At 47.3% G+C, this 11,570-nt stretch overlaps 1 protein-coding gene across 1 annotated transcript in view; it reads left to right on the top strand.

Moving 5' to 3' along the window:
- The first annotated feature begins 558 nt into the window (after positions 1 to 558).
- The window catches only part of Wnt9b (Wnt family member 9B), a 22,138-nt gene continuing 11,126 nt past the window's right edge, over positions 559 to 11,570 (top strand). Inside the window, exon 1 of the mRNA XM_004629987.2 lies at positions 559 to 637. Within this exon, the coding sequence (XP_004630044.1) occupies positions 564 to 637 (74 nt within the window). The 5' untranslated portion in view covers positions 559 to 563. The remainder of the gene's footprint in view (positions 638 to 11,570) is intronic.

Below are 11,570 nucleotides of genomic sequence, written 5' to 3'. Positions count from 1 at the left end.
AAAAAGAATAAGAAAGCCAGAGCTTGGGGGTCCAACATCTGAAGCTGTTCTCTCTGGTAGAGGTTCTGGCTCGCACATTGCCTTAGGCTCAGGTCTCTCCCTGGTGACTCTGCCCAGAGTCTGATTCTCCGTCCTGGCAAATACCAGTAGGCTGGGCGGGAGGGTGGACTAGCGGCAGTGTCTACTCACAGATGCCAGGCGTGGTCCTGCTCCTATCCCTACCCTGGGGAGGGAGGTTGCACCTTGCTCCACCTACAGAATCTCATTCTCAGCGTGGCACCCCTATGCCAAGCCTCTCCAGGCCCGCTTGGGGGACTTCTTGTTCATTCTCTGCATCCCGGGTGGGCGCAGCGCCAGGTGAGTGCGCACCTGGGGCGGGGTGGGGTGGGGCAGCGGACCCACCCGGGGCAGGGCGGGGCGAGGGCTCAGGGCCAATGGGGCGAGGGCTCGCCTGGCCCTCCCGCTCTCCCGCCCCGCCCCACCCGAGTTTAAAGCCTGGCAGCTGGCGGCGGGCTTCGCGCTGAACAGCGCGAGGACGGGCTGGACTGCTGCGCCGCTGCAACATGCGCCCCGCGCCGGCCCTGGTCGCGCTCTGCCTGCTCGCGCTGCCCGCTGCCGCCGCCGCCGCCTACTTCGGGTCAGTCCCGCCACCCCGGCCTGCCCTTCCACAGGGCCAGCTCCCCGCACCCCAGCAGGCGTCTCGTACCCTTGCCCGGGGCCCAGCCTACTTGGCGACGGGATTTCGAGCCCGGAGCTCGGTCCTCCTGGGCTAGGACTCCGACCGCGCCTTCGGACGTCCTTGGTGTCCTGCGCCCCGCTGTCCTCACCCGCAGGGTGTCAGACTCCTGCCCGAGTTCTCGGTCCTCTGCCTGCGCGCTCCCTGTCCCGGAGGCTCCCGCCCTCGGATGCCCGCTCTGGACCCTCCCTTGGGTGCCTTGTCTGCCCCGACCCCGGGCTCTGTCCAGCCACCGGCCTAGCTTTAGACGCAGAGACCAGGAGGGCTGGTGGATGGAAGGGGTGGGTTGTTCCCCAAACTGGGCAGAGGATCTCGGAAGGTCCAGGAGAATGGGAAACCGCCGAAGGTTGGAGGAGCGTGTCAGCTGCTGCGAAGCTGGACCAGATCTCAGATTTGGCTTCTGGTGTGGATGCTCTCAGAATGACAGAGAGGGGAGAGGGGACCATTTCAGGAGATGTACGTGGGTGGAAGAGAAGGACCACGGGTCGGACGACATCCGGGGCGAGGCAGGAGCAGAAGCGGTGAAGGGAATGCCAGGAGCGCAAGTTATAGGCGGCTGTTTCCACCACTTCGCTTCTCTGACCCTTGAACTGCAGGAGTGAGAGGTAGGAGAGGGACCACAGGTAGGCATGCACCTTCCCATCTCCACCCAGAGCTGACTCCCAGCGTATGTAGGCTGTGAGCTTAAACCTGGCCCTTCGTGTGAGCTTCAGCCCAGACCAAGGCACAGTTTGCATTCTGACCACAGCAAAGGCGAGGAAAATCCCTCAAGTGACCTGCCAGAGGCAGCTCTTATGAACGCTCCTGGCTGGCTGGGGCCTGTAAGGGTCTGGGCAGTCCCTCACAAATTGAAATGAGGGCTTTGGGCTAATTTCCAGGTCATGACTCTGACGTACACAGGGAGAGATGTCAGCTCAGACCTAGTGCTGGCCCCGTAGGCCTACAGCATACAGATGTCCTGGGAACACCACAGTCTCTAGGCCTCAGCCTCTCCTTTTGTGAAAAGAAGGGGCCGAACTTGATACTGATCCAACCCAAGGGCAGCGCACATATATATTTGTTTCCCAAGGATTGCGGGGCTGAAGGGCCTTCTGTGGTCTCAGCAGGAGGACAAAATGGGTAAGACATGAGCTGGGTTTGATCCTGCTAGCTGCTAGCTGTGTGCTTTTGGCCAAGTTACTTAACTGCTCTGTCTCTCAGTCAGTGTCTATTTTATAAGAGGACTGAGTTAGTGTGTATAAAGCACTTAGAACAGTGTCTAGCATGTAGAAATGCTCAATTAGTGGCAGCAATTATTATTGTTAGTGTTAAGGAAACCAGGTACAGAAGACATCTGAGAGGTTTCTGAGCTGGAATAGAGATGGGAAAGACATCCTCTTGGACACCAGCTTATTTCTACAATTCTTTTGTTTGCTTGGGTTTTATGGTTGGTGATAGAGCGAAGGTCAGGTGGTGTAAGACGAGAAGAAGGTTTCAGGGATTCCAGGAGGTCTGGACCACCCCACTGGTGTGCTGGGAGGTAAGGAGTTTCTTGGCAGCACACAGTGCCAGAACTGGGGGGCTGTGGTGAGGGAAAGCCTTAGAAATGGGATGGGAGATGGGGAGTCAGGCCTGGATTGGGGTTGAGAGGCCACCTCTTCCAGCTCAGGTGGTGAGAAGCATCACTGCCACAGTTGGGAGACAGGACAAATGCCTGGAGAAGAAGCTAAGATTAGTGCCTCACGCTGTTACGTGTCTGGTGCAGAAGGTGGACAGGACTCAATCAAAGTCTCTCACTGAGCAAACCCTTTTGTGACTCAGTCCAACCAGGATATCCTGCTTCCTATGAGAATTCATTCTCTGGGTGCAATCTGTTGTCAGTCATGCACACTTTAGTGAGAGTGTGAGGCAGTGTACTTCTGACTTCTGCAGCTAAGCTGCTTTTTTTTTCTTTTTACTTTAATTTTATTTATTTTTTCCATAATTTTATTGATAAACAAATAGCAATGAGACAGTTTCAAATCAAATCAGTAGGACAGTTTCAATAACTAACACACTGCATACATTCTTCTTAGTGGTTAATTGCTGTACAAGATGCGGACTTGATATCCTATTTATAAACACCATCAGAACAAATCATTCTATTCATTAACAGAATGTAACTATATATCTATCCTAACACTAATTTGCTTTTGAAGTTTCATTTCTTATTATAAGCCCATCCCCTCTTTTTAGATGGGGAATCTCCATCCCCAAACTACAAGGAGCCATCAGTGGCTTCTGCTTCTTTTGTAGGTGTCTAGAGTCCATTTGTCTTTGTGCATAGTATAGAAGTTTACAAATCACTTTCTCATGAAGTCCCCTCTCTGATTTGGACCCTCAAAGCCATTTCTATGGTATGGAGAGTGGGTGTGGGTGGTTCCCAAAGGAAACTGAGGCTCAGCAAAGTCCAGTGAGTCACCTGATGTCACATCGGGATTAATGGGGGGAGGACAGCAACCAAGTTCTGCCCTGCTGGAGACAGGATCAGAACCATTACTGTGTGACACTGCCCCCAAGAAGGGTAGAAACTGCAGAGGGATTGCAAAGGGAGGCTCTCCTGCCCTCCCTGCTTAGTTAATTCTTTCAGATCAGTAGGCTATAATGGTGGAGGCCACAACATTCCTCTCTGTCCCCAGCAGGGAGACACATGCATCGAGCCCTACTAGCCCTGTCAGGTAAGCTTTCCGAGGGTGGCCTGATGACATTGGGACAGAAGTGCTTAGAACCCTCCAGCCCCCAAGAGCAAGGCAGCACGAGCTCTGGTATGCACCACATGCCCTATCTGGCTCTCCCATCATTGTCTCAAGCCTCAAACCTGTTTTTAAGAGCTATAATCACCAAAGCTTAGCTAAGTTAAAACATCTTCCCAAAGTCACACAGCCAGCAAGAGGCAGAACCAAGATTCAACTAGAACTCAATGGTCGGTACACTCATAAATTCTCTGTACTATCCCTGACAGGAAAGAGACTGAGAATCCACTCAACAGCGGGGCAGTTTCCCTTCTGGGCTGTGGAGGTGCAATCAGTGTAGTTCCACTGAAGAAACAAATTATAACGTTTATGTTTCCCGAAGGAGCACTCATATAGTGAGATGCATGCATTTTAGGCATAATTTAGATGGAACAACTTTGTGGTCACCCCAAGAACTCCCCACCTTCAGGGATCTCTGTGCTTCTTTGTGATTCACCCTTCCTCACCGGTCCTCAGGCCACCTTGCTTCTTTATTAGTTTTGTCCATTCTAGAAGTTTGTGTAAACATAATCATATGGTATATAGATTTTCTTGCCTTGATTCTTCTGAACATGACAATTTTTAAAAATATTTTTATTGAGAAACAAAAAGCAATGAGACAGTTTCACAACTGATTACTAGTACATTTTCAATAATTAATACATTGCATATTGTTTTCTTAGTGGTTGTTCACTGTAAAAGTTGCAGACCTGATATCCTATCTCAAACACTATGAGAACAAACCTCTCTACTCATTGAATTAAGAGAATGGAGCTGTATATCTATCCTGACTATTTTGAGCATATAGATACAGAATGGTCGTTCATTTGTGTCCCCCTTTTTTGGTTAGTTTTGTCAGAGAAGTACATTCCATTGTCATTTAAATACTGTAGGTGCATGAATTCAGCAAAACATCCCAATATAGTCCAATAGTCCATAATAGTAGTGGGTTTTCCATAAGACTGGCAATGTCCGAAGTTGTTGACTTGAGCATTTTACAGCTCATCATATTAATATAGCTTTAATTTTTATACTTCATTTTCCTACTTTTCTGCTGGATGATTAAAACCAAGATAAAGCAAGACCTATGCAACAAGAGTTGTAGCTTTTGGGTCTGATAAGGTCAGTGAAATCCCCTCAGAATTTATCTTGAGATCCTGTACCTCAGTTTGTAGATCCTTTGTCAGTGTCAGCCATGTGGATGAGTCACTTCCATTGCTTTGCCAATGTGCTCTCTGTGAAAGCCTGAGAGAATGTTTTCTCTCCATGTGACTCTCCTTAGGTCCACTCTACATCATCAATCACTTTTCTCTGTTGCCTCAAAATCTCCTTGATCAAAAAATTTGGGACACAATTGAGTTACAGGATGTTACAATACAGGGTCTCTTATGTCCTGAGTCCTCACTGACCTTGAAAAGCTAGGGCCAAAATGTTGGCTGTCCTTGCAGCCCTTCTTTTTCTTTAATTTTTGGTTTGCAAACTTAAGTTGTTAACCCTCCAGAAGAGAAGCTTAATGATATTATTACCCTAAAACATAGGCACTTGAGCTTAACCTCACTATCTGTCTGAATATCAAACATCTTAGACATAACAAGGAACAGGTATTTTCCATCAAGTATTGATATGAACATGACAATTTTTGAGATTCATCCATAATGCTATGTGTATCAATCACTATTTCTTCTTTCTTTTAATTTATTTTTTGAGACAGGGTCTCACTATGTAGTGCCAGCTGGCCTTGAATTCACTTAAGTAGCCTCAGCACTCACAGTGACCCTCCTGCCTCAGCCTCCTGAGTGCTGGGGTCACAGGCGTGCACCACCATGCCCAGCTCTTTATTCTTAAGTAGCAGTCCATTATATGACGCTGTCACAAATTGCTACGCGTCTCTCAGTTGGCAGTCATTTGGCACACTTCTAGTTCTGGGCACTTTGCAGTAAAGCTGGTGTAAATCTCCACTTACGCTTATCTGGTGGACATTTGTTTTCATTTCTCTTGGATAACTGAATGGATTATTGGACCCTATGGTAGGTATGTGTTTAACATATAATAAATGGAAGTTGTCCAAAGTGGTTGTATCGCTTTACAGAGTAGTGTATAAAAGTTTAATTCGCTCCACATTCTTGTCAGATGTCATCAGGATTTTTATGTTGGTTTGTCTATGTTTTTGTACTGAAGAATGAACCCAGGGCCTTGCACATGTCAGGCAAATGCTTAGCCAAAGAGCTATATCCCACCCCTACGTCAGTTTTAGTTGAAGTCATTTTACTGTGTATGTTTTTGGTATCTCATTGTGCTTATTGCCCATTGGTGAATAGTGCGTTGAACATTTTTTTCACATGCATATTGCCCATTTGAATATTTTTTCATTGTTTATTTTTTGTTAATGAATTATAAGTATTCTTTGTATATATATTTTTAAATTTTATTTATTTATTTGTGTGTGTGTGTATGTGTGGCCAGCTCAGCCCACCAGGGCCGGGGCTGGCTGGCATGTGGTGCTGGGGAATTGAACTGCGGTCCCTGTGCTTTGCTAAGCTTGTCCTAAGTAGGTGCTTTAGACCACTGAGCCATCTCACCAGCCCCTCTTTGTATATTTTGGATATACGTTTTTTGGGTGGTCAGAAAGTATTGGCAATATTTTATCCATGTCCATGGCTTGCATTTTCATTTTCTTCCTGGTGTCTTACAAACAACAGAAGTTTTTAATTTTGATGAAGTTCAATGTATCTGTCAATTTATTTATTTATTTATTTATTTATTTATTTATGTGTGTGTGGCCAGCTCAGCCCACCAGGGGGGCGGGGCTGGCTGGCATGTGGTGCTGGGGATTGAACCGCGGTCCCTTTGCTTTGCTAAACTTGTTCTAAGTAGGTGCTTTAGACCACTGAGCCATCTCACCAGCCCCCAATTTTTTATTATACAGATTGAACTTTTTTTTTTTTTTTTTCTTTTAGCAGAATCAGGGATTGAACTCAGGCCCTTGCGCTTATCAGACAGGTATTTATTCTACTGAGCCATCTCCCCGGCCCACCCCCATGTTTACTTCTAAAAGCTTCATAGCTTCTCCTTTGCATTTAGGTCTGTAACATGCTTGTTGGGTGTGATATGAGGGAAAGGGTGAGGTGTGCTGCTTTCCATGCAGACCTCTATTTGTTCTAGCACCATTTGTTGGAAAGGTGATCCTTTGTCCGCTGCCTTCTTTGTTGACCTAACAGGTGGGGTATACTTCTAGATCTTCTGTTTGTTGTCCCTTACATTCCTATCTTAGGGTCCATGCCATGCCGTAATGATGACTATAACTTTATAGTAAGTCCAAAAACCAAGTACCCTAAGTCCTCTCTTTTTTTTCAAATTTATTTTGAGTGTCAAGTCCTTTGTATACTTACATAAATTTTAGTATCATTTTGTCAATATCTAATGAAAGCTTGTTGAGTTTTGATTGAGATCACATTGAATCTATAAACCAATTTATGAAAGATTAACATTTTAAAATATAAAGTATGCTGAATCACAAACATATCCTCTCTATTTGGGGCTTTAAAAATTTCCTCAATAGTGTTTTATAGTTTTAAATGTACAGATCTCACCCCGTATATTTTAAAAGTATTGCTAAGTGCTTTGTGTATTTGGAAAGCATAATTTTTATAGTCTTCTAAAAAGAAATTTCATTGGGTCCTAAGTAAAACAAGATAAGAAAAAAGAAAGAGTAAAAAGAAATTTACTGCTTTAGAGTGGTAGATTAAAATTCAGACCTTGGGCCGGGGAGATGGCTCAGTAGAATAAGCACTTCCCTGGCAAGCACAAGGGCCTGAGTTCAATCCCTAGTTCTGGAAAAAAAAAAAAAAAAATATCCAGGCCACTTATCCCTGGCTGAGCTGTAACCCCCAACGACTTGGGCTCTAGAGTTAGGCTCTAGTCAAAGCATCCCCTTCAGTGGTTGGTGCTTGAATGTTTGGCTGAGAAGGGAAGGAGGGGAAAGAAGCAGGGCAGGCATGGAGTTGCACAAGGAAGAAAAATCTCAGTGTCTTTGGGGTTGTGGCTCAGGTAGAAGTTGGACTCTGGAGGTGAAACAGGCTGTTTGGGAGGGAGACCCCACCATGACATCAACCAGAGCCAGTGCCCTGCTCCAGTAGGGAGCACTTGGCGTGGAGTCACACAGATCAGGGTGCAAGTCCTTAGCTTATCCATCAGTGAAATGGGCTGATCTTTATTTTAGGGGGTTGTTAGGAAAGCTAAATACATATAGAGAGGGCATGGGAATGCAGCTCAAAGGTAAGAGCGTGTGCAAGGTGCTGTGTTCAATCCTCAGCACTGAAAGTGTATAAAAGTGCTGAATCTGGCCATGATGGCACATGTTGGTAAGCTCAACATTCTGGGAGGCTGAAGCAGGAGGATTGCAAGTTCAAGCCAAGCCTGGGAAACTTAGCAGCTTAGCAGTTTAGTGAGATCTTGTCTCTAAAATAAAAATAAAAATGTGCTGTAGCTGTAGCTCAGTGTAAAGATCCTGGACTTTACAAAAAGTATGAACTGACAATGCTGAAATGATGCAGATACATAAAGGAGTCAAAAAATTCTAGTGGTCTGCATACCAAGTTAAAAAGTACCTAGTAATATTTTCTGCTTCTTCTCTACATCTTTATCCCAATTGTTATACAGTAAAAACCAAATAGAATCTTCTGTGCTCAGGGACAGCCAGATGGCTCAGGGGACTAAAGCACCTGCTTAGCCCCAGCGTGCCATGCCAGCCTAGCCCCCAGGATGTGCTGAGATGGTGACTGAGACTGGTCGTGGTGGCATGTGCTTGTAATCCCAGCGCTTGGGAGGCTGAAAACAGAAGAATCACTACAAGTTTGATCTATGTAGTGAGACCCTGTAATCCTGTACTAAATACATTTTTTAAAAAAAGAAGCTTCTGTGCTTACCCCTTTACACTGGTCATCTCTTTCTACCATTGCAACAGTGTGGGAGGTAGGCATTGGCATGACTCTCCTCACTAATAGATCTTGAAGAGGCCAAGTGCCTTGGCCAAAGTCATCAGAGCTAATGGTTACGAGTGCCAGATTTGCAGTCTAACTAGTTAGAACCCAGAGCCAATCTCTTTGTCTTGCCTCATACTGCCTACCTTGCCCTGGCAGCTCTGACTCTCTGATCCCTCCACTGTCACCCTCACCCTTTACCTGCACATGGAGGGACACTCTCGCACCATGTGTCCTCAGCTCTGGATTTGTTACCTACTTTTTCTTGTGCTTATGTCTCTGGCTCACTCGTAGTTCCGTATAGCAGGTCTTGGGCCCTGTTGTTGGCTGACCTCCTTGTCCCTGGTTTTGCTCCCTGGCTTTCTGGCCTTCTTTGCCCTGGGTACCCTTCTCTGCACCCATCATAGATCTCTTCCCTCGTCTGCAGACACCTGGTCCTCTTGCATACTTTCTTCACTGAGACCTGAGATATGCCCAGTCCTATTAGATTTGGCCTGGAATTAAAGTGGAGAGCAAAATTCACCCTTCAGCCTCCAAAACTCAGCCACACCAAGCATTTTGTGGGTGCCCTTGTGGCAGGAGATAAGCTGGGACGGGGTGAGATAAGTGCTGTCTCAGGCCCAGACCCCCTCACTGACAGGCAGAATGCAGAACCTTGGAGATTCGGGAGAGACTTCAACAAGCATATTCTAGTTGGTCCTGGAAACTCCAAAGAACCAGTATTTGGACAAGACGTGAAGCTCTGCCTTTTCCTATGAATCAGTTCTGTTGAGGCCAGATGCATTTCAGAATCCAAAATTTCTCAGATTTTAGAAAGATAATATAATGTGTACATCTCATAGAACATCACAGTCGAGGCAAAACCTTGGAGGACAGTACTAGATTATTTTTTGGTAGGAAAACATGTATTGAATGGGATAAATAAAGACCATAATAATCTTTGGCCTGAATTTTGGGGTGGTCAGGGCTTGCTGCTATACAGTGGTACCCAATAGTGCTACAGTGGTACCAAAGCTGGGCAGTTTTTGAACTTTCTGGAGTTTGGAGTTATAGATACATGCTTTTAACTCTGGTAAAATTTTAATCCATGTTACCATAAAAGTTTGTGGAAGCTTATTTTATTTTATTTAGAGAAGGTCTCCATATAAGTCAGGCTGGCCTGGAACTCACTGTATATCCCCAGGCCTTCATGGTGATCCTCCTGCCTCAGCCTCCCAAATGCTGGGATTATAGGCACCCACCACCACATCTGGCTGCAAGCTGAACTTTAAGCAAAGACATGGACACATTCCTTGGCTTGTACTCACTGGTTATCAAAGGGAAGCTCTGGCTGCCTGAGCTCTGCTCATTTCTCAGAACTGAGGTCCAGAGGGAGCTGGCCTGTCTCTCTCAGACCCCAAAGTGCAGCCTCCCACAGGGCCTGGGAGGGCTTGAGGTCCCATACAGTATTGGGGTGAGCACTGCAAGTGATCACAGTCTGAGGAGTGGAGAGGGGACTGTATCAGATGCTGCAAAGCCTGGCTATCCCGATGCCCAGACTTGGGAAGGTTTGTGGGAGGGTGGGGTGGGGGCCCCTTCTCCACCTTGCACTGGGCACTGGGGTGGGGGATACGTAGCAGTAAGTCTGAGGGGAGGAGGGGCCAGGGAGAGTGACCTTATGGGATCAGGGCTGTGGCCTCTACCAAGGCGCCTGCAGACTCTTAGTAGAAAGTGTGTACCGCCCTGAAGAGGAAGAATGAAGTGCCAGCCACATAGGCCTGGGGGAGCCATAGCTACACAGAGAAGAAAAGACAAAAGTGAGCTGGGGCTGGCGACCAAGGAGGGCTTCCTGGATGAAGTAAATAAACATCGCCACACGGGAGCTGCATGCAGCCTCAGAATCTCCCTTCCCGTTCCCTGCAATTGTGAGTCAGGCCTTAAGAAGGAAGTGGCTGTGAAAGTTTCCAGGAGATTCATGAGGGGTTTCGGAGTAGGATACAGGATCTCAGGAAAGGTTTATGGCATGGAGAAAGGCGCAGAGGTTGTACTGAATTAAATACAGCAGAAAAACAAGGAGAGGTCCTCTGCTGCAGCCCTAGCTGGCGCTGGTCCAAGGTAGGAACTCTTCTGACTCCGCTTAGGAGACCCCTGTTCTGCTCTGAAAGGAGCCTCTCCCGACTTCATTCCCTATGGTGTCATCCTGGGCCACCCCAGCCCTCCAGAAATTTTCAGAGGCTGATCCTTGACCAGGCTGGAAGGTGCCCACTCTCCCTGGAGCTATGAGAAGAGTGTGGATGGCTGTGAGCTACCCCTGGAGCCTACAGGAAGGTAAGCTGCACTTGCAGCCTGAGATATCTCTGCTAGAGCCCGCGGCAACAGATGAACGGGCTTCACCCCCAGCAAACATGCACCGGTGCTCCCTGGGGACCTGGATCCTCTCACCCTGACCCCAGGTGTCTGTGGGAAGAGGGTGGCCAGAGCTCAGGGAGCATTCAACAGTTAGTCTCATTAGCTGGTCAGTTTGCCATGGTTAAACAGCTTGTCTGAAGTCACCCAGCTCAGAACCAGGACCCATGTGTGGTTGAGCAGCTGGGAGGAGGTAGTATTACTCTCCACAGGGTGGGACAGTCTTGGTGACCGCTTTCTTCCCCGTAATGCCCATGCTGTGCTGTGGAAACTGCTTCTCCCCTGCACAGGGGTTTGTGCACCCAAGAGGCTGAGGAACTTATCTCCATCGCCACCACACTGGGCACTCTCTCTGGCTCTGTTTGGCTCTGTCTGTCTCTGGCTCTGTCTCTCTCTGTGTCTGTATCTCTCTGTCTGTCTGTCTCTCTCTGTCTCTGTCTCTCTCTGTCTTCTCTCTCTCTCTCTCTCTCTCTCTCTCTCTCTCTCTCTGCTTTCATGATCCTTCCTTTTCATCTCCCCTCTAGCAAAGTCATCCTTTTTAGTAGGAATAGGCAGGCCACTTCTGGAAGCCTTATTTTTAACTTTGGCTAAAGAGAGACTTGAGTTTCAGATCAGAGAAAAGTAGCCTCTTAAACTTCTCCCTTCTTGGGGGCTGGGGAGATGGCTCAGGAGGATAAGTGCTTGACTGGCAAACGCAAGGATCTGAGTTCAATCCCTGGT

The sequence above is a fragment of the Octodon degus genome, unplaced genomic scaffold (genome assembly GCF_000260255.1).
Source record: "Octodon degus isolate 3935 unplaced genomic scaffold, OctDeg1.0 scaffold00033, whole genome shotgun sequence".
Taxonomy (NCBI): domain Eukaryota; kingdom Metazoa; phylum Chordata; class Mammalia; order Rodentia; family Octodontidae; genus Octodon; species Octodon degus.
Note: the sequence above shows the minus strand (reverse complement) of the source record. Positions and strands in the feature narration are given on the sequence as shown.